The sequence below is a fragment of the Aspergillus ambiguus genome, assembly GCF_047715705.1.
Source record: "Aspergillus ambiguus strain CBS 117.58 unplaced genomic scaffold BDV59scaffold_8, whole genome shotgun sequence".
Classification (NCBI taxonomy): domain Eukaryota; kingdom Fungi; phylum Ascomycota; class Eurotiomycetes; order Eurotiales; family Aspergillaceae; genus Aspergillus; species Aspergillus ambiguus.
Window position 1 is genome coordinate 1 of NW_027395521.1, and position 21,058 is coordinate 21,058.

Sequence of the window (21,058 nt, forward strand, 5' to 3'; positions counted from 1 at the left end):
AGTGAGAGAAAGAATAACTTACCGGAGAGTATGCGGGCAATTCAAGTCGCCCAGCAGAAACTTCGCGCAGGTACCACTGGTACCATTTCTGTAACGAAATATGAGCTTTTAAGCGATAAAAGCGATTGGATATCGCTTATTAGGTATATCAGAACTCACGTTGGATTTGATGGAAGCCATGGTAGGGGGGGGGGGGAGGTGTTGGTAGATGTGTTGGTAAGAGGTTGAAAGAGGTCGCGCGGGATGAAAGATAAAATTAGGTGGTGCGGTAGTCACGTGACGCCAAGACCATTAATAAGCAGTTATTGGACCGCGCGACCTAAATATTATACCCGGCTGACCTGCAACCACACTGTATGGGGCATGTGCCTGTCTGGGCCGAGGCTCACTTTGCCGACGGCGACCTCCGCTTCCCTTTCCGGCCGGAGTAAAGACGGAGTATATCAACTTCTACTTTCCCCCCGGTATGCATTCTTCGGCGTAGAGGGGCTCATGCAGTTCATCTGACCTCGTCAGGGGTCAAATCCATCAAACAAGGATTTTCTCGTTATTGCTTGGGGGTGGTTGCACACCATCAACGGCTGCTCTACTGGACCTCGGTCTTCTGATATCGGATGCAAACCCAAATCTTCAAACACTAACTATATCCCAGATCTCAAAAATCACATCCAAACGCCGCATAGCACATGCAATATTCGCCGGTATTTCCCATATGCACATCTGGGCCCTCCCAGAGAAGAGTAGGTCAAGTCTTTACAGTTACAACCCATGATCTCAAAAATCCATCAAGCCGAGTAGTCCCTTTCCATTCAGAGTTCCTCGTGGGCCGCCGTCGGTTGACTGGGTCGCCGAAACCGCCATGACCGTGGAGGGACAGGCAGTCCAAGCCAGTAACTCCACAAACGGTTTGCCTCAAGGATACCCACCTCCCATCTGTACAAATCTGTCAGTCACAGCACACGCATAAACTTGGAAATCGCCACTTACAAGGTCTTCGGGATGTTCATCCAGCTCTTCAGAACGTAGACGTAAGTGTCCCAGACGACGGTGAACTCGGCCTTGATATCATCCATAATGGTGTCCGTCTCGCGCCGCTCGCGCCGCTCCCACGGCATCTTCTCCGTCATATATTGGAAGTCATCGGCGTCATCTTCGTAGTAGAAGGTCGAACCGCCATCCTTGAGAAGACGCCGTACCTTGCCGCTGGAGCGCTCATGGCCAGACGGGGCCCCGGCCGCAATAGCAAACGTCTCCCCATCTCCCACTTCCATGGCGCGATGGAAACTCCGCACGGCGGCCAGACTGTGGGAGATACGACCGAGGGTGTTAACTAGCGCCACCAGTTCGGTTCTCCGAAGGGGAGGGTTCTCTCCGTTCTTGGTCTCGTCGTACTCGAACAGCACCTTCAGCGCTGTACCGTAGCCATTGACCTGGAGTTTGCCCCATAGACGGCATTTATCGCATCCAACACAGTCCATCAGCCGACTCACGTTGCGGAAGCGATTCCGGAAGTCATCCTTCAACCCGATCGCACTGGGATCCTGAAACATGAGGTTCTCGTCGAAGATCTGCGGCCTCTCCGCGAGCGTCGCAGTCAACCGAGACACCTTCTCCTTCGTCAGAGCGTCCTGTGCAGGGTCGCTGGTGCAGTAGGTGTAGTTCTGCAGGTGCTTTCGGAGTTTTGCCACCGCGCGGGACACCAGCGCGTAGTTGAAGTATAGGTTGGAGATCCGCTCGGGATGATCATGCAAACGGTCCTTGAAGCATTGCAGATTAGGGTGCCATTCACCAGTGGTCTGGTTGAGATGATCCCAGCAAAGGTGGGTGGAGATGGAGGCATGCATTCCGCTGATCACGCGGTGGAAGACGCGCTTCTCCAGACATTCATTGTCGAACGGGAGACCCTCTGTGCGCTTCGACTCCTTCTGGAGCACGTTGCGGAAGTCGTTGACAGCCTGAAGACCGCCCGCCTGCGGGATCGGCGACAGCTCGAGATGTTGTGGAACAGGCTTGAGGAAGCAATTTTCGCGGTAGATCGCATCCCACACCTGGCGGGCGCCCACCCCAGCATAGCCCGTGAACCGTTCCGGGTTGTCTACCAAACTGACATAGTCACCCTTGCCGCTGGCTCCTTCGTCCTCGGGCACACAGTAATCCCGCTGGTCACACTCGTCGTCGTACTCAAACACACAGCTCTCCCCGACATTTTCGCCCAACATTCCCTGGAGGGGCCGGTTGACCGGTCTCTCTTTGCGCGCGGAGCGCCCCGGATGGCCCGCCTTGGGGCCCTCCAGTTTACTGAGTTCCTCTGCACGCCATGTCAACGGGATGTCCTCTTCAGAGTCGATCGTGTTGACGGAACATGCGATATTCCCGCACATGCTATTGGCGTCGTCCCAGAACGGGCATTCTTTGTTGAAGAGGTTTAGACGGTAATATGAGAAGAAGTCTGTTTCGTGGGTGATTGATTGGAGAAGCGAGTAGGCTTGATCGTTGAGTGCATCGACAGTGGCGTAGGAGAGGCAGGTGTCGGACACCATTGCGTTGGGATCAATCTAGAGAAATAGCGAATTAGAGATAGGGTCTTTGGCGACAAAGAAGGGTCTGTTGTCACTCACCGCGCAGGTATCATGGGTATGTCGCCAGATGGGATGGTCATCTTGCTTGTCGGCATTGGCCAGGTTCAGGAAGGCAAACACGGCCAGATAGAAAAATCTGGCTGAGCGCATGATGTATAATGTGCGATTCTTGCGTCTCTCTATTGAGGAAGGCCGGAGGACCGTGTATGGCGAATTGGGATCAGGACAAGTGGTTGATATTCACATGAAAATCATGGATGTGGGCCAGGACAACAGTTAGATCTCGCAGATACAATGGTTCATATTCGCCAAACGCAGCGCATGAACGAACGATGGGTGAACAAGATAGAACGCGAGAGTCAGTTCATGCGAGAGAGAATGGCTGGAGAGGAGGAGGAATCCGAAGGAATGACCGAGTTCGACGGGCGAAAGTGTATGCAAAGTTGACAAGTTGTCCTCCTTGGTGGCGCTGAATGGGCTGATTGATTATCGGTCGATTGTTTGATTATCAACCCGGAATGTCTTGGCACGCCAGACCGTTTTGGGAGAAGATGTCACGTGGACATCCATGTGTCATCCGCTCTCTAGATCCCATCGCCCCAGAAGAACTCGCCAAACAGTGATAGAAATCCCTCCTGGGGCCAATCCAAATACATGGCTTGAGAGTCGTCGACATTGAAAGTGTCATGGCCGTCAGTGGTATTGGGAAAGTTCGCTGTGGGAGCCGTCGATGATGTGGGTTGATCCTCAAGTCTGATCGATGCAGTCGTTGAATGAATCTGATAGAGCTCATCTGCTCGGTGACTGGGAATTGCCAGACATCTAGCCGGTTCTGCACGAGAATTGCTGGACAAGGAGGTGGCACTGGCTTTGCGCTTCCTGGATAATCCACTTTGCACTGAATCCGATGGGGTAGTTGATGTCCCATTCTGATGGTCTAGGCAATTTTGGACAAATTCATCCGCAAGAGCGATGCATGCCCCTGCTATGCGGAAGAGCTTTCCACAGTATGAGGATGCATCATCCGCTGAAGTTACAAAATGCAACATGCTAACCAGCTCCTTGAGGCGGGCCAGCTCTTGAAGATGCTCGGCGGCGATTGGATATGAGAATATTAATGGGAGAAGCTCAAAAAATGCGGCAAAAGGACGCCATTGGAATGGTCTGTTTCTTTGTCAGTCTCACACTTCCAACATAGATGATAGACCGAGTTACCGTCGCAAAACCATGAAGCCACCAACAGTCGGCCGCGCAGCGCGAACCCTGGCGATTGTCTCAATGCACTGCCTCGCCTCCGTCAGACGTTGAGCATATTTGGCTGGAAGAGAGCTGCGTCGTAACACCATAAGTCGCGCATGATGGACAAAATGTCTCTGCTCTAACTTCAAGAACTTCCATGCCCGCTGACTCATGGAGTCCATCTCACTTGGAGAACCATTGTCTATAGCGCATTGAAAGTTATCAAGGTCGGCTAGAAGGTCGTCGATACTCCGTTCAACTGTTGGAAGAGAAGCGCGTGCGACGGCTGGTGAATAGAGCTTGTTGTAGACTTTGCCGAAGAGGATACTAGAGTCTAGGCGGAGTCGATAATCGTAAGTTGCGTCTCGTGGACACTCCACATCGCAGTCTTGGTGATGGAAATTGGGGGGCGTTCCGAGTAACATTGACACATCTTTATCGACAATGAACAAACAGCTGAACACTCGTTTTCGTTCGTCCATGTCGTCGGCCGAGAGACCGTCATGGACACCTCTCTGTTCATGCAGACCGATACTCTTGGCCACAAAACATGTTAGATTCAGAAGATACTGGGTTATATGCTCCGAGAAATATCTTTGGGAGATCAATGTCTGGTTCATGTTATCAGAAGGGCAAACTGTATATATTCTGCACGCGTGTGGATCTTACCAACGCCAGTAACGCCTGGACGTTCACCAGCCTTGGTGAAAGGAGGCGATCGATAACTGCGAATGATCGCCGAATATTCGTAACGAATGGCTTCTCGAAATGTGTGACCGAACCAACATCAATGTCGGTACTCGGACGGTCCAGAGGCATATACTGCCCTACAAAGCAGAAAAGAATCATATAGTTAAGCAAGATCACCCACGCAGGTTCAATACCTACAAATGGTACCTCTGGGTTGTAGTGTCGATCGATAGCCTGAAGGCACGCCTGCCGCCCGATAAGTGGCACAACGGCAGTGATATGTCGAAAGTACGGCTCAACGATTGGGTCCAATAGACGTTTTGGAGGGAGAAGAAGGGACGCGCCATCATGGGAGAGATCAATCCCAGATGTGTACGTGGGAAGTGGCAGTCCTTGATAGACATCAGACTTGACAGCCAGAAACCCGTCCAGTGAAGGTGGCGACGCAGCATCTGGTTGGCTTCTAACACGGAGAGTCTCCCGAAGAGAGGCTTTTGGTTTCATTTTATCCAACTGCATGGTAATCTTCTCGTCTGCGATCTCAAACAGAGACACCAACGAGCTGCTCCCTAAGACGGGACTGAGGCTGTTGCCAGAGATGTTTCGATCAGATAGCGGAAGATCTAGAAATCCACCGGACATCAGAGAACTTGGTTTTTGAGACACTTCGTGATGTAGAGTTTGCCCACTCTTAGTAGCATCGATGTGCTCCCGGCGTGGCAGGCTTTGTGCGAATTCATCCAACCGGCGGTGGATGAGGTTGATACTTGTCTCCAGACCAGTCAGTTGCTTGCGAGCTTCCGCGACATCGTCAACCCTGTAATTTTGTTGTTAGTGCTTCAGGAGTTGATAAATTATCCCCCGGACAGCTATCACACAATTTATTAACCTGGTTAGGCCGTTTCCCCTTGTCTGACCTCACACACTTGACCTTTGCCTTCACGCAATTGGAGCACGAGGGAAGCTCACGGCCACAGCCGATCTTCTTTATCCTGCACTATTCTATCTTTAGGTTCTTCTTCTATTACAAGGACACCTTCCTGGCTTACCTGGTCGCATGCCGGATCGTGCGAGGTGAAAAACTAACCCGCTTTAGAGCCCTGCCAGCAGGTCGAACGAATAAGCCCTTACCTTGGGTTCACTTCTAGATTCTGGCTCAGGTGTACTAGGTGGCTGTGAGGACATGGCGTCGTTGCTGTGGGATAGTCCAGCAGCAGCAAATCGTAGTCGTCAGGGTCGTTGTCGCAATACCCCACATGCTTGCCCCACGTTGAGCGTTGAAGCTCGCCAGTTCATGGAATTTACCAGGGACAACAATTATCCAGAGCGATCTCATACACCACACACTCTCTCAACAATCATTGTGAGATGAATATTCAGGCTTGCGTTTAACGTAAATGGGGAATATCTGGCCACAGATGTTTCTTGGATAGTATGGGAAAGAAACAAAATTGGTAAGGGGGTTATTATCGCTAGCGCCTATCTGCTTTGGATTGTTGGGCAAAAGGGATTATGGAGTCCCGGTAGTTTTTGTCGGAAATCTTCTGGCATGAATTTTGCCATCTACGTAGATATAGTAGCCGTGCACATACGCGACATATCACAAGTTAAGTTGGGATTGGTATGTGAGCAATCTTGATCTAAAAGGAGCTTTGAGTCTGATTATCGTATCTAGATAAGCAGTCACCGTCAGACCTAAATGTTCCAATGGCTCAACGAGAGCGCCTTCCTCGAAGTTGTTGGGGAGGCCATGTGCTATGCTTCCCCTTACATGTAGAATGCATAGATTGGCGAGGCGAATGCACCCATCAGTTTGCCACGTGTACATGCGTTACCAAGAGTTAAATCAGCCTCTAATTACGTGCTCCAACTCCATACCTAAATGAGATATTATCTATGTATTATTAGCGACTTAACCGGCCCTACGCGCCACACTGTTACGACGTGATCACTCTAGGACTGTAAAGAGACATTTTTCGATTACAGCGCTAACAAAACATTAGGCGTCTATCGAGGAAGGATAGGAGGAACCTACGGCTACATGGAAGGTGTCAGGCAATCCTATATTAAGGCATTAATCAGAAAACTCCAAAACGAGCCCTTCCTACAATCCACTAAATGCCGCTAAGCATTACTTTTACATAGCTCCAGACTCGGATCTATCCTTTAAGCTTAGGCCCTCTTCTTAGAGGATAGTGGCTTTCCATATTTTCGAGCCAGCTGCTGGCAGTCTTGATTTTCCCACTCGATTTAATACTGATTTGAAGGGAGATGTATCCAAAGTCATTAGAGTCGCACGAAAATCCCTCCCAAATGAGTCCTTGGTCCCTTGGTAAGCTCCTAGTGCTAGGTTTTTAGACTCATTCTGCAACAAGAGTAGCGGTGTATGAGAGTACGGTAGCCAGTAGGATCTAATAAACAAGCAATCGCCAAGTGCATGTGGTAACCAATGTGCATATATGCAGGTCAAATGCTTTGATCCCCAGGAGATCATCTTGGCAGGTGAGGTATGTGATATATATGAGAGGGCCTAATGTGATTGGTACAATGAATTATGTGAGCAAACTTCGGAGAAATCTAACATTCTGTGGGTATCATACATATTAAAATTATCAGGAAGCCGAATTAAACTTCTCAGTATCAAGATACAGAGCGTTCATCAAAACTTTCCCTCCTCCTATCCAAGGCCAGTAGTTCTATTCCTGTTTCACCCATGGTCAGAGATTCTACGTTCCTTGTCGAGTGATCAGACCGGATATCAGACGGTCAGCTCATCATTGGTAATCACTGGTGGGGATATTAGGTTAGGTGTCTAATTGCCAAAAAGATCTGAGCGACACTAATGTTGCAACAGCAGGCGGATAATTTGTCCGACTATGCGTTTATATGTTCTTCCAGTAATCGCCACTATTCTATGCCGTTACCAACTGCGTCGTCCATGACAACGACGCCAACTATTCTGCGTCCCATATATTATCATTTATTAGAGTCTAGAAGCTCATAAAGCCAAGATACCCAATCCTAGCTAAATCAGGGGGCAGTTCATGCATAAGGAAGTGGAATAGCTAGCGGGCCGGAGGTATAGATAAAGCCCATGGGTCCATGTCCCATGGTTAATACAGCCTCCAAATCACGTCATGCGAACATACGTCGATCGCATCACATTCGTGGTATGTCCAAAGGCAAGGAAAATTATGTAGTGTCACCACACCGCATTTGTTCAGATCGACACTCACCGACCGACCAGTATCAATGGCATGTGCCCTAAGTCATGGCTCAGGCCCCTGGTGATCCCAACCACTCAGCCGTGCCGCGCCATGCCGCAACGCGAGATGAAGTAATTGATGAGGAGGTATCTCAAGATCTCCGCATTTGCAATAATTCTAATTCCGGCGTCCTTATTTCACAGGTGTTATAGCTGAGCTGCGACCCTCCGTGTTCTTTCTTTCTCTTGTCCCTAGGCTGACATTCTACTTCCCATATCATCGCTCCAAGTGTATGTCATGCTGTCTAAAGGTCGCTTTCGGGCCTACTGGTTGGCCGCCGTACTATGCTGCGGTGGAGCTTTGTTCGGATATGATTCTGGCGTCATCGGTGCGGTGCTCCTTTCTCTCTCTGCGACGCCGAAATTTCTAATGTCAATCTTTTATTAGGCGGCGTGCTCACTTTCGAGTCTTTTACAAATTCCTTTCGCTTCACTTCAGAAGATGAAACAAGAGTGAGCTCCATCGCCGTCGGCATTCAGCAAGCTGGCGCCCTAGTCGGCTGCCTCCTAGTATGGCCCGCCGCAAACCGTCTGGGTCGGCGGATGGCGATGATGATATGCTCATTAGTGTTCTGCATCGGTGTGGTGCTGGAGATCATCGACACCCATTCGCTCCCGGTATTCTATGTTGGACGGGTGATCTGCGGTTTTGGAGTCGGCGGAGCAGCGACGGTCATTCCCATATATATGTCAGAAATGAGTCCCAAGGAGATCCGAGGCCGCCTGGGAAGCTGCTATCAGTTCAGCTTTACTATCGGTATCCTAGTGTCATACTGGATTGACTACGGTGTCGAGTTCATGCCCTCGAGCGCCTCCCAATGGCAAATCCCTATCGGTCTCCAACTGGTCCCTGGTGCGCTGATGGGACTGGGTATGTTCACGATGGATGAAAGTGTACGCTGGCTTCTGGCCCGTGGAAAGACCGACCAAGCATGGAAAAGTATGACTTGGATCCGGGCCGGCGATGGGGATGATGTGGCAGAAGAATTCGATGCGATCCGCCACGGAATCGAAGAAGAACGACATGCAACGGCTGGATTCCGCATGACCGAGCTACTGGAAAAACCTAATAGGAATCGATTGCTAATTGCAGGCGGGCTCTTTTTGGCGCAACAGTCTACCGGTGCGACAGCACTCGCTTACTTCGGCCCACAGTTCTTTTCCATCCTCGTTGGGCCTGGCGACCAGAACTTGTTATTGACAGGGATCTTTGGTGCCATAAAAGTGGTGGCTTGTGGGTTATTTGTGCTGTTCATGTCAGACCGGTTTGGCCGGAAACCGGTGCTGATCATCGGCGCTGCGTTCCAGTCGGCCTGCATGATTGCTACTGCAGCCGTGGTCAACGTATATCCAGCACATAATGACGGACCGGTAACTTCGGCAGGTATGGCAACCGTTGCCTTGATTTACTTGGATATCATTGCGTACAATTTTAGCTGGGGCCCGCTGCCATGGCCTTGCACCAGTGAAATCTTTCCAACGCGCATTCGCGAGCCCGGGGTCGGTTTTGGTGTCGCCAGTCAGTGGCTCTTCAACTTCGTCTGGAGCTTCTCGACGCCATACATTATGGCAGCTATGCACTGGGGCACCTTCCTGCTGTTTGGGCTTCTGGATATCCTGATTGTGCTGTTCAGCATCTTCTGTCTCAAAGAGACTGTTAACAAGTCCCTGGAGGAGATCAATGCGATGTTCGAAGGCGGCGAGTCTGACGAGCCACTTGCCCGAAAATACGGGTCGCACGAGGAGACAGTTAATTCGGATTCTGATCCGGCCAGGACGGCATCCGTTGATGATAAGCACTAGGTTATATACCTGCCGATAATTGTTGTTTTTATTGATATTCAGATGCCATGACTATAAATGTAACTGGGCATTCCTTTGGGCGTACGTGTATGGAGTGATGAAGGAGGCGACGATGACGAGCATGTCTGATGACTCAATTACCTATATACTGGATTCATTCAAGGGTTATTTGATAAGAATGAGACTGATTGGACCTACGGAGGATCCTAATATTTGACACCCGTAGGTCCTCCACCATTCTGGGGACCATATCCCTCCAAACCTGTCCAGTGGCCAAAGTGCACAGGTACGTCTCCAATTTCCTCCATTTTGTCTTCAAGCAGTTTAGTCATTTCCTTGACGATGTCGGCATACCGGGTCTCATGATAGCAGTTGAACAACTCAAGCGGGTCCTCTTGGCAGTCAAACAACTCCCACTCCTTGTAATCAGCATCAGCGGGTCTGGCACCCTCGATTCCGAAGTCCTCATTGTACCAATAAATCAACTTATATCTCTGGTTTCTTACACCATAATGAGCATAACAACCGTGGACAGAATCGTTGTGCATCCAGTACCGATGGTATGCCACCTGCTGCCAACCCTCAGGCGTCCGCCCGCCAAGCAGACTTCGGAATGAAACCCCCTGCATGTATGTCGGGATCTTTAAGCCAGCAAGGTCGAGGAAGGTCGGTGCAAAGTCAACGTTGCAGATAATATCGTCGCAGACAGACTGTGGTTTGATCAGGTTGGGGTATCGAATTAGGAACGGCATCTGAAAGCTTTCCTCGTACATGAACCGCTTATCAAACCAGCCATGTTCACCCAGGAAGAAGCCCTGATCACTCGTATATATAACTATTGTGTTATCTGCAATGCCCTCATCTTCCAAATACTGGAGCATGCGTCCCATATTGTCGTCAATGCTTTGAATCGTACGGAGATACCGCTGCATATAGCGCTGGAACTTGAACTCATTCAGCTCGGCATGTGATTCGAAAGTAGACACGGTCCCATCTTCTTTATCAATAAGCTTAAGCTTTGTGATGTCCTCGGGGACTTTGATTTTGCGGTCTGTGAAAAACCAGGTATTCACCACTTTCTCTCCAAGACCGTGCCTGGAGCCGCCATCTGGTTGCACTAATCCCAAATCGAAGTATGTGAGATCGTCACTGACACGCATTTTAGCAACTTCAGCGGCCCGGGCACGATTCTTGTAATCGTCAGTGAAGGTATCGGGTAGCCGGATCGGGTCCTTGTAGAGATCCTTGTGCTTATCGTCGCACTCCCAGCTCCGATGAGGCGCCTTATGATGACACATCACGAAGAAAGGCTTGTTCGGATCTTCCTGACGCGTCTTCTTAATGAAATCCAAGCTCAAGTCGGTTATGATATCGGTAGCATAACCCTCGTGATTCTTCATGCCAGACCGAGTGATGAAAGCCGGATCCCAGTATTCACCTTGGCCAGGAACGACCGCCCAGTCGTCAAATCCCGAAGGCTCGTGGCGCTTGCCCTCACCCATATGCCATTTACCATACATGGCAGTGGCATATCCACCTGTGCGCATGGATTTGGCCACGTTCGGTAGCCGACTGTTGATTTCGCTGTCCAGCGTCATTACATCGTTCACATGATTGTATGTGCCAGTGAGAATGGCAGCGCGGGACGGCGTGCATATACTGTTGGTCACGTAGCAGTGGTTGAACAGCATGCCCTCCTTAGCCAGCCGGTCGAGGTGTGGCGTGTTATTGATGCCTGCACCGTAGGCTGAGATAGCCTTCGCGGCATGGTCATCTGCCATGACAAATAAAATGTTTGGGCGTGTTCGTGGAGCCATCTTGTTAGGGTTTTAGAGCCTGCGAAACTATGTTCCTTTCAGACGTTGTGTAATCGAGCTTGAATACCGGGTGTAAGAGTAGCAGGACTGTCTGAAACTCCCCCTTTGTCGAGGAGGGGGATTCCCTATATACCATCATTGGGCTGATCGTCCTCCGGCTATCGGCAGCAACTCATACAGTCGGGAGCATGATTTCCCGATAGAATGGTCGTCCCTGACGCCAGTGTGGAGGAAATTGTTGCGAAAATTATCTCTCATTCCAATCATTGTAGAGAATGGAAAATGGACCATATATTAGTCCCCGCATCTCCCCACCCCAACCAGGTGTTTATCACGGAGCCCGGGCCCCGGCCTCCGGGTGCGTATTAATCAGTCTTATTCATCAGGTACTTTAACCAGTCAGTTATACGAGTTACTTTCATGGATAGATCAATTTCATTAAGGGCCAATAATGTTTGCCTGCACTTCAAAAAAACCATGCTCAGGACACAATTTGTGAAAACCATAGCTAAAATGAAAGAACGCTAAACCTGATACTATCTATGGACTACGGAGTATACCATCACCAAGCAAGAACTTCTTTCTGAGATCCACATCCCAGGCTCGCGCAGATATCCTCGTCCTTCTCGCTCACCTGGGCATCACAGGGCAATTTCTGCTTGGCAGGCCAGATCTGTCGCCCTTCGGCTTCCTCCCGGTTGAAGTGCTCCGTAATAACCTCACGAACCGTATTCTGGAAAAAGAGCGGGGCTTTCTCGTACTTGGGGTGAAGTTGTCCGTTGACAAAGACGCCCCGGTCGAGGTTCTTCTGTGCATTGTCACAGAGGACTTTGTCCTCAGCCATGACGCGAGCATAGATCTCACTGATCCGTTTGAAGTCGTCATCGGAGGAGTTTCTGTTTCGATAGATTTCATATGCCATGGTGGAGCTGTTAGGCCCCTTAGGAAGGAACCTTTGAACCATGATGAAATGCGAACTGTATACGTTAGGAAGTTTTTTTCAAATAGTAAATGTAACAAGGACTCACGAGATAGTCATGGAGGCATTGGGAAAGTAATAGGTACTGGCGACACTCAAGCCCTTCTCCAGTTGCTCTGGCGTGGATTCGCAATGGTGCTGGATATGTCCGTCCTTGACGTCGCTATCGAAGGAATCCAGGTTGATGAAATCGGGAACATCGGGGTGCGTTGTAGGGCAGTGGTAACATTCATTGAAGTTATCAGCCAGGATCTTCCAGTTATAGTTGCCATCCATTTGATAGGTATGATCAAGGTCGTAGTTGTCGAAGTTGTATGGTTTGTACCGTTCTTGTTTGTCAACGTCTTTGAAGTGCTCTTCCCATGGGACTTCCGGGGTCTCTTTTGCGTCCATATTGACCCAGATAAAGCCATTGACATCGACCTTCACGTGGATACGGAAAAGACCGTTCTGATCCTTATTAAAACCACTCAAGTCCTGATATCCCGGAGCTTTGGCGAGTTTGCCATTGAGACCGTAGGACCAGCCGTGGTATCGGCAGGCCAGGATCTTATTGTTTCCTTGGCCCTCTTTCTCGATGACTGGATACGCACGATGTCTGCATACGTTGTGGAATGCGTTGATATTGCCGTCTCGGTCACGCGTGATAATGAAGTCGAATCCGGCGATCTCATAGCGGAGCCAATCGCCCGTATTTTTGAGCCGCGAGCTGTGGGTGATGAAAAGCCATCTTTTCGAGAAGATCGCACGCCGCTCCAGCTCATACATCTCTTGAGACGTGTACCATGAAGCAGGCAACGCACGAACTGGGGTCATGCTGTTTTGCGGGGCTTCCTTGGAGCAGGCATTGTTTCCAAAGCGGAAGTAGTGTAACATAGAGGCAGCCATGGCTGTTGGTGGAAGATGCTAAGGTATAACGCAAAAGTAATAGTTTCCAGAGACTTGAAGGGGACGAATATGACCTGGTAGGGCCCGTACCTTTATATGTATACTTGATAGCATTCTCGTTGTCTGCTGATGTAGTCCAACTTCACCTTGCGTCACGACATGTATACCACACAACCCCGGCCAGTGAATTGGCCCAATCGCATTGTTTAACCAAGTTCAGGAAAATAGAGCATAATCTATAGCCCCGGCACATCAGGCCGAGCGTCTTGATAATCGGGGTCATTTCCGGGAGCCATATTGTCCGCTGCAGGGTTGAAGCCAAGAACGGCGAGAACCTAGAGACTAATGGGTTACACGGGCCAGATCAAGGCTGTAGAAAGGTTTGCATGCACGAGCGATTGATATGGACCTACGATTTTGTTTCATTGGTGGGAAATATGACGGCCAGACAAAGAAAGGCGCTTCCGTGGGTGTCTGAAAACTCCACATTGTCGTATCTAGTTGAAAGCTACTTGAAGGACTGGAAAGTGTTTCCAAAAATGAATTGGCATACTTCTGTATGAGACATTATTAGCTCATTGAATAGTCTCGGAGAAGCCGATCACATATAAATCGAGAACTGCCTGGCGGGAACGATCCCGAGAGGCGCTCTTCTGACTTATCGTCGGCCTACCCGTAGATTTTGCATAGTAAATGACAGAAAATGTCGGCGCCACCTGCCATGTATTCCTGTGATTTACACACATGACCTTGTGCAGCTACAACAGTATTGGCTGGTTCCCATAAAAGTTATTCCTTCTAGAGTGAAAACTTCCGGGCGAGGAAGATCAGAGTATATCTGTTCAACAAGAGCCTGTAGTTGGAAAGCAGGTATACATTTTACTGATGGCTTTTATTGGAACATGCGTAAGTCTCTAGTCGGACACACATATCAGTCATACCCAAGGTTGTGGACCCCTCGGACCGGGCCTCCTATGCATGACAATGTTGGCAAGGATGGATGCAAAATTGCTCTAAGAAATGATTATCCTAGGCGTATGTCTGTCCAATTCCGCCAAATCCATATTTACGGGAAGTTGATGGTTTACTCTTCTTAGGAGCTTGTAGTATAGCTATGAAGGTTCGACTATTGAGTGATCCCATAATCCGCGGGGCGATTATGAGCATGTCGTTCATCGTTCTGCGGTTTGCCTATATTTGTCAATATCCTAACGAAGAGGTATATACCGATAGGAAGCCACTCTCCACCACATCAGCACAGTTTCTTTGTTCCTTTGGGCATTGCAACGGTTATTATATGATGTAATATTTGGTACTATTGTACGCGCTCTATGGCATAATGGACTCAGGTATGATTTATAAATTTTCATCCTTCGGGCCTACAATGATTAAGTCATTAATAAATCGCATTGCCCAGTGAAGCAAGTGACAGGGAGGGGTCGGCTGATCCGAGATAAGATCGGCTCGGCTCGGCTCTCTCGCTTCATCCGACACCTCGTTTACATATAGACCAAATATCCGGCCGGGAATGGAATTTCTCGTCAGCATAGTCGATATTAATCCCGTTAGCTGTGCTATCACGCGAAGCATGATATCCCTGCGATTAGGAGTTGCCGATGAGCTCCTGCTTATTCGGATGTACACAAGTTGAGAGCACGATCCTAGCAGCCAGGACAAAATTTCCCCGTGACGCCTGCTCCATCAAGAAGATTCAACGATAAGTCTTGCAACAGAGCCCTGAGAAGAGATAATTATGTACTGGCGGGGACGCTGTACTGAACCCTCGGGTACGCTCGACCTCTTCTCGGGAATGTCTCACCTAGAAACCGACATCGTTTAACTTCGCCGGGCTCTAGTTATCCGGTACACCCGGTACTGAAGCTGGTGCCAGGGATATTCATATCTAGGCCGTATGTGCTCCGAAGCCTCAAACGCGTACAATGAATGCATCCACCGAAACACGTCCCAGTGGGGTTTACGAGGGTGCCCAGAGCCAATCGAGTAAGGACCCGCCATCCCCCAGCTGCTAGACAGAAAGTCCCGCTTTAGTGAGGGTGAGCGGTTTTCCGGAATTGAATTCATGGTACTACTCCGTACTGCATCCCTACCCTCATCATGAATCCCTTGTCCCTAAGCAGTAGCCTTCTTTGCCTACACGTTTATAGACTTCCGGCTCTGAATTGGTCAATTGGTCAACATTATTCTATCTGGATATATATAATAACATTCCCATAAGAAGCCGACTGTTGGCCTCTTGGGTACTCCCCGAGAGCTCTGCGTAAAAACCTACGGCTGAGGTGAGCCTCCTGAGGTCATCGATGCCATGCCTCGAACTCAAACCTAGCGGAGACGACCCCAGACCCCAGGAAAGTTTAATTCATGGCAAAACGCATCATTTCAGGGAACTTCCAATAGCAGAGTAGATTTAATCATCGCGAACATGAAAATTCGCATACGGGCTGGTAATACTTTGAATGAGTTGCGGTGTCAAACCCCACAGCTGTGGAGAGGTGTTGATCCTTTCCCCCTACCCCGCATGCGGAGAATCCGTGAGATGACTTGGTTCGGTTTGAATGCTATCATAGAAGCTGTATTCCAGGAACCCCAAATGGTTTTATTTGGCTGGAAACTACTGCAGAAGAGTGAATCTGCTAATATCTCAACAGTGGAATTGCCCGTCTGTGTGCTTTAGCTTGCAACGACATATGCCGATTACCGTGCAACCTGAGAAACTATTTGCAATTGGGATTAGAACCAGTACAAACAGCTCAATAGACAGCACTCGCATCCTCAATTCCCGGCACGTTCAAACACGCTGCTGCAGATAAGACAGGCTTGACTCTCAGTTGTATGGCCGCTCAACGATAGATACAAGATTCGAGTACGGAGTATGTGGGTCCAAGCTAGGTAGGATATGGTGGTACTCCGACATCGCGCAAACCCCCTTTGCATACCATCTTACCACGTAAGTAAGTTGGATGCGAATCACCAAGGACCGGGTAAAGGAAAGAGAGCCCCCACACCGCAATTGCACTTACCTTCCGAGGATGTTCGCCAATGAGCCAATTGGACTGCCTTTGCATGTCCCTGGCGTCATATATTTAAATACCCCAGATGAACCCCTTGGCTAAGGTTCAACTTAACATATGCAGTAGAACTTTATCATCCTTCCTCAGCATGAACAAATTCGAGAACCCTGACACTAAAGATACCGTTAACAAGACAGCTTCGCATGAGGCCCCAACTCGCGATGCTGTGTTTGGAGAAATCACAGAAGAGGGACCAAATTACCGCAATGTGTGTGCATCTCAAGCTACAGTATGCACTCATCTTCAATATGTCAGATATTTGACTACCTTCTAGGTGGGATTTCTGGGAACAGTGATTCTCATGATGAAAACCCAGATTGGGCTGGGAGCCCTTGCCGTCCCTACTGCCTTTGATTCTCTCGGCATCGTCCCAGGCGTTATCTGCTTGTGTGCCGTTGCCTGCATCACTACATGGTCCAACTATGTGATTGGTACTTTTAAGCTAAATCATCCGGGGGTGTATGGTATAGACGATGCAGGGGAGCTGATTCTTGGTCGATTTGGCCGTATGATTCTTTCAGCCGCATTCTGTCTCTGTATGTCTCCATGAACGATTATATGAAATCGAGTGGCTAACCTCTCGCATATTGGATATTCGTTTCCGGTTCCGCTATACTGGGCATTTCAATTGGGTTAAACGCAGTCTCCAGCCATGGCGCCTGCACGGCTATCTTCATCGCCATTTCAGCCATCTTAGGTTTCGTCTTTGCAAGTGTGCGGACTCTTGGTCGCATAACCTGGCTTGCATGGATCGGACTCCCATGTATACTCACCGCAAGTAAGTACATCTGCATTATTACACATCACGGGACAAATCCTAATAAACATTTCCAGTCCTCATCGTTACTGTCGCAGTCGGTATCCAAGATCGGCCGGCTGCTGCGCCGCAAACTGGCAGCGTTTGGGTTTCCGATTTCAAAATCCTTGGACAACCATCATTCACACAGGGCATCACAGCTGTGTCGTCACTTGTTTTTGCATTCTCCGGTACGCCCGGATTCTTCTCCATCGTATCTGAAATGCGCGATCCGAAGCAGTATACCTCAGCACTACTTATCTGTCAATTTGGTGTTACAGCTATCTACACTGTAATTGGCTGTGTCGTGTACTATTATTGTGGCTCGTATGTCGCTTCGCCGGCGCTTGGGTCTGCTGGTGGGACAGTGAAGAAGATTTCTTACGGTTTTGCTTTGCCCGGGTTAATCGTTACGATGACGATTGTTTCTCATGTAAGTTGAGCCAATAACCTACGATTTCGTATCTGTAGATTGGAAGACTGACACACGCACGTTGGACGTATAGATCCCAGCGAAGTATATCTTTGTTCACCTCCTCCGGGGCTCTCGACATCTAAATAGCAACAGCCTAACGCACTGGGTAGTATGGTTAAGTTGCACCTTTGGCGTTGTAATTATCGCGTACATTATCGCCAGTGCAATCCCTGTTTTTGACTCCCTGGTTTCACTTATCGGCGCCTTGCTTGGAACGCTCATGAGCTTCCAGCCCATGGGTGGCATGTGGTTATATGATAACTGGAAGACGGATGGAGGAAAGTCTAAACGATGGTATTTCATGGTCTGTTGGAGTATCCTGGTGATAGCTGTGGGGAGCTTTTTGACTGTTGCGGGGACATATGGTTCCGTGGTTGGAGTGATCGAATCGTACAATGCATCAGGAGGCTCTAGTGCGTTTTCCTGTGCTGATAACTCCAATTCCTCATGAAGGACACGGTGATTTAGTGATAACAAAACAATACCCGGTAGCATGAAATTTATCAATAGAATGGCAGGTCCAGCTGATATGAGTTGTTTAGATCGTCAGGTGGCAAGACACTAATCCTGTCTCGGAATACGTACAGTGTATAGTGCCGTCACATGATGGCAGATAACATGGAGACTTTTATCGTGCGGGGTCTACAACACCAGATAACCCCAACTTTTTCCTATCAGTCGACCTTATGGCCTGCCTGCGTTCGATGCTACGGGACAAGTAGGGATGCAATCCCAGGGGTATAGGCCAAGGAGGGCTGCCGTTGCGTAAGAATGGTTTCTTTTCCCTTCTAGGGTGGATACATGTCTGACAAAGTGTAGGTGTGTCGCATGCCGCCAGAGCAAGATCAAATGCTCTGGCGAAGAACCCTGTGCCAACTGTGAGCGACGCTCACTTAACTGCCAGTTTTCAGAGGCGAATAATAAGATCCTGGTGTCGGAGAGGTATGTCGCTAGCTATGCGGCCTTGTGGCGGCTGTGGTAACTGAAACGGGGCCCAGATATCTTCGTGAGCTACAAAAGCAGGCGTATAATTGGCAACGTGCTACAGGCAATAAGCGATCATGGGACAACGCTTTTAGACCGGACGAGGAAGTCGACGAGGGTTTTGTTGCGAATGACATCCAGACCACTGCAGATATAGCAGGTGCCGAACCTGGTGCCTCAATAGCATCGCATGAGAGCGAGCTCACATGCAACATCTGGACAAGCCCGTTTACATTGCCTTCAACGGTCATCAAAAATACACATAGCGAGCAACGGAATTGGAGTGTGTAACGTTTCTTCCTTGCTGCATGCTAAAGACTGACCCAGGGAACAGTTTGGCTGGCGCCGACCTCAGCATGGTCTCTCACTGCTCGACTCGTTGTCATGATGACCGAGAAGCTAAACATCAGCCCAGCGATTAGCACTCCCAATTTCTATCTAGATGGAGACATCTATCCGTTTAGTTGGAACCGCTCCACGACCAGCGAGCCCCCAGATATCAGCGGTCTACCCTCAATGAACTACGCGCTGTACCTCTTCAATATCGTCAAGTTCCATCTTGGGCAGATATGCCGGTTCTTTGACGAAGACTCATTCATAGCCCATATGCAGAAATTCTACGGGAGCAATTCGCCCGAGGAAGCAACCAAGCCTCGCTTCTGGTTCGTGCAGTTCTTGCTGGTCCTTGCGCTTGGCAACGCATTCTGGTCACGGCCCCGTAACCTGTCCGGTCCACCCGGCGCCAAGTTCTTTGCGCGGGCTATGTCTGTCATGCCTACTAACCAGACGTCCACCGGGAAGGACAGTTTGCTGGCCATTGAGGCGTTAGCCCTTGCAGGGGTGTATCTCTATTCGATCGACCACCGAGAGGCCGCACACGTCCATGTAAGCTTCTTGGTTGGTGCGCTACCGCTTTATGTCTAACGCAGTCATTGCCATGTAGGTCGGTCATGCTATACGTATAGCTCAGCTGGAAGGTTTACACACCCAGCTTCCAGAAGAAGAGCTAGGAGCAGCGACGGTCGCCCGTTGCCGAAACCTCTGGTGGACATTGTACACTATGGACAGACTTGTTTCGTCGTCTTTGGGACTCCCAATGACCACGCAAGACAGTGACATTAGCACGCTGGTCAACACTCCCAGCACGAGCCTACACGATATCATATTTAGTCTTCAGATCAGGCTTACACAGATGCTTTCATACATTCTCAATAGTGAGTCTATAGACCTGGGCTAGTCTCCAATGTTTCTTCTGACAATGGTGTGTAGCCATCTATAAGACAGAGAAGACACGTCTAGGCAGGTTTCTGGAAATCACGCGGAATATCCTGCAGACGATGGCCAAATACGCGGAGGAGATCGAGCAAATGCTCCAAGTTAACTTTCAGGGTTCGATGGACAATGTGCCTCAGGAGACACGTCATATGATTCTCCTATATCACCAGGTATACTCTCAGGCATCTATCTTGATATTCCAAATTGGGCCATCTAACTTGACAAATCCAAACCAGTGCGTGATCATCGCTACACGACCGCTTCTCCTGTCGGTGCTCAAGGAACGACTCGAGAAGCTTGGCCACGCAGAGGAGGAATGGCAGAGTTGTCTCGCCCTTCCCAAATCCCTGATATCCACCGGTATCAAATCCGCCGTCAAGATGCTCCAAATCTTGTGCGACGAGAACTGCCACCTCGGTGCGCCACAAATCCCATACCCTCGGAAAGGCATCCAACTAACAGTAAATGTAGAAATCTTCCTCCCATTCGAGCTCGAATTCACATATGCAGCCGCCCTCCACCTCACGATGGCCAATGCCCTTTTCCCCCCGGTGGCCGACGATCAGACGTATAGCAAGACCGCGCACTGGATCCTCGATGAGATGATCCGGGGCGGAAACAAGGTGGCGGAGGCACGCAAGGCCGAGCTGCGATGCATTGAGGGGTTATTCGAGGAGTTTGCGCAGCGCGTCCAGCAGGGCGGTCTGCGGGTCCTCACATTGTCAGGGCCGGGGAATGCGGACGTTGAGACCGTCGCAGTGGTGGAGAACCAGAATGGAGAATCTCTTGCACAACCACAACCGCCTGTGGCTCAGCCTCGGGTCTCTGCTCAGTTGTCGCTTAGGGGTAGCCAGTCGCCGTCTGCGGATGCGGATACGTCGGTGAATATCGATTCGCTGGACGATGTCACTGGGATCTCGTCGTACGAGTTTCTCTCGATCGTGAACCAGATAGGGAATCCTGAGGCGCTGTATAATGTTCTGGAGGTTGGGCCTGAGATGCTGGAGGATGAGAATGGGATAGAGCCGTTCAGTTAGGGGTGCTCGAGGCTTTTATCCTTTTAGGGAATTGTTAATAATCTTGCAATCATATATGAACTATCCAGGTACTTTGCTTTGACATCGAAGTTGGTTGTTGCCTGCAATATCGCAGTGTAGGATTGAAATTAATGGTGCAGGT

The 21,058-nt window shown here is 49.5% G+C and overlaps 7 protein-coding genes across 7 annotated transcripts; 3 read left to right on the forward strand and 4 right to left on the reverse strand.

Moving 5' to 3' along the window:
• Window positions 1-809: 809 nt before the first annotated feature.
• BDV59DRAFT_191954 (ER oxidoreductin) lies at window positions 810-2,540 on the reverse strand (the record flags this gene model as incomplete). Its single annotated transcript, XM_073691976.1, has 2 exons — window positions 810-933; window positions 988-2,540. The coding sequence occupies 2 exons, from the start codon at window positions 2,538-2,540 to the stop codon at window positions 810-812; spliced, it is 1,677 nt and encodes a 558-aa protein (XP_073549710.1).
• A 611-nt stretch (window positions 2,541-3,151) lies between these two features.
• BDV59DRAFT_174179 (fungal specific transcription factor domain-containing protein) lies at window positions 3,152-5,669 on the reverse strand. Its single transcript, XM_073689037.1, has 8 exons — window positions 5,640-5,669; window positions 5,558-5,590; window positions 5,387-5,505; window positions 5,198-5,325; window positions 4,488-5,131; window positions 3,648-4,429; window positions 3,398-3,587; window positions 3,152-3,314 (listed from the first exon to the last, which is right to left on the reverse strand). Exons 5-6 carry the CDS (start codon window positions 5,025-5,027, stop codon window positions 3,791-3,793), a joined length of 1,179 nt encoding a protein of 392 aa, XP_073549711.1. The 5' UTR covers window positions 5,028-5,131; window positions 5,198-5,325; window positions 5,387-5,505; window positions 5,558-5,590; window positions 5,640-5,669; the 3' UTR covers window positions 3,152-3,314; window positions 3,398-3,587; window positions 3,648-3,790.
• Window positions 5,670-8,011: 2,342 nt separating this feature from the next.
• BDV59DRAFT_200211 (sugar porter family MFS transporter) lies at window positions 8,012-9,576 on the forward strand (the record flags this gene model as incomplete). Its single annotated transcript, XM_073693526.1, has 2 exons — window positions 8,012-8,102; window positions 8,162-9,576. The coding sequence occupies 2 exons, from the start codon at window positions 8,012-8,014 to the stop codon at window positions 9,574-9,576; spliced, it is 1,506 nt and encodes a 501-aa protein (XP_073549712.1).
• BDV59DRAFT_174186 (sulfatase family protein) lies at window positions 9,354-11,645 on the reverse strand. The gene has a single exon (XM_073689038.1). It carries the CDS (start codon window positions 11,391-11,393, stop codon window positions 9,783-9,785), a length of 1,611 nt encoding a protein of 536 aa, XP_073549713.1. The 5' UTR covers window positions 11,394-11,645; the 3' UTR covers window positions 9,354-9,782.
• Window positions 11,646-11,955: 310 nt separating this feature from the next.
• On the reverse strand, window positions 11,956-13,260 carry BDV59DRAFT_200213 (aromatic ring-hydroxylating oxygenase subunit alpha; the record flags this gene model as incomplete). Its single annotated transcript, XM_073693527.1, has 2 exons — window positions 11,956-12,370; window positions 12,422-13,260. The coding sequence occupies 2 exons, from the start codon at window positions 13,258-13,260 to the stop codon at window positions 11,956-11,958; spliced, it is 1,254 nt and encodes a 417-aa protein (XP_073549714.1).
• A 3,177-nt stretch (window positions 13,261-16,437) lies between these two features.
• BDV59DRAFT_211816 (putative amino acid transporter) lies at window positions 16,438-18,108 on the forward strand (the record flags this gene model as incomplete). Its single annotated transcript, XM_073695883.1, has 5 exons — window positions 16,438-16,557; window positions 16,624-16,885; window positions 16,993-17,127; window positions 17,184-17,578; window positions 17,652-18,108. The coding sequence occupies 5 exons, from the start codon at window positions 16,438-16,440 to the stop codon at window positions 18,069-18,071; spliced, it is 1,332 nt and encodes a 443-aa protein (XP_073549715.1). The 3' UTR covers window positions 18,072-18,108.
• Window positions 18,109-18,265: 157 nt separating this feature from the next.
• On the forward strand, window positions 18,266-21,055 carry BDV59DRAFT_174189 (fungal specific transcription factor domain-containing protein). The gene is made up of 7 exons (XM_073689039.1): window positions 18,266-18,385; window positions 18,440-18,887; window positions 18,939-19,489; window positions 19,548-19,818; window positions 19,874-20,049; window positions 20,116-20,296; window positions 20,351-21,055. Exons 3-7 carry the CDS (start codon window positions 18,989-18,991, stop codon window positions 20,914-20,916), a joined length of 1,695 nt encoding a protein of 564 aa, XP_073549716.1. The 5' UTR covers window positions 18,266-18,385; window positions 18,440-18,887; window positions 18,939-18,988; the 3' UTR covers window positions 20,917-21,055.
• The last annotated feature ends 3 nt before the right edge of the window (window positions 21,056-21,058 follow it).

Coding starts and splice junctions, on each gene's coding strand:
- BDV59DRAFT_174179 (XM_073689037.1), bottom strand. CDS start 5,027: ATGCAGTTGGATAAAATGAAACCAAAAGCCTCTCTTCGGGAGACTCTC. Junction 4,430..4,487: donor TCCAGGCGTTACTGGCGTTG/GTAAGATCCACA, acceptor AACATGAACCAG/ACATTGATCTCCCAAAGATA.
- BDV59DRAFT_174186 (XM_073689038.1), bottom strand. CDS start 11,393: ATGGCTCCACGAACACGCCCAAACATTTTATTTGTCATGGCAGATGAC.
- BDV59DRAFT_174189 (XM_073689039.1), top strand. CDS start 18,989: ATGATGACCGAGAAGCTAAACATCAGCCCAGCGATTAGCACTCCCAAT. Junction 19,819..19,873: donor GCTTTCATACATTCTCAATA/GTGAGTCTATAG, acceptor AATGGTGTGTAG/CCATCTATAAGACAGAGAAG. Junction 20,050..20,115: donor TGATTCTCCTATATCACCAG/GTATACTCTCAG, acceptor AATCCAAACCAG/TGCGTGATCATCGCTACACG.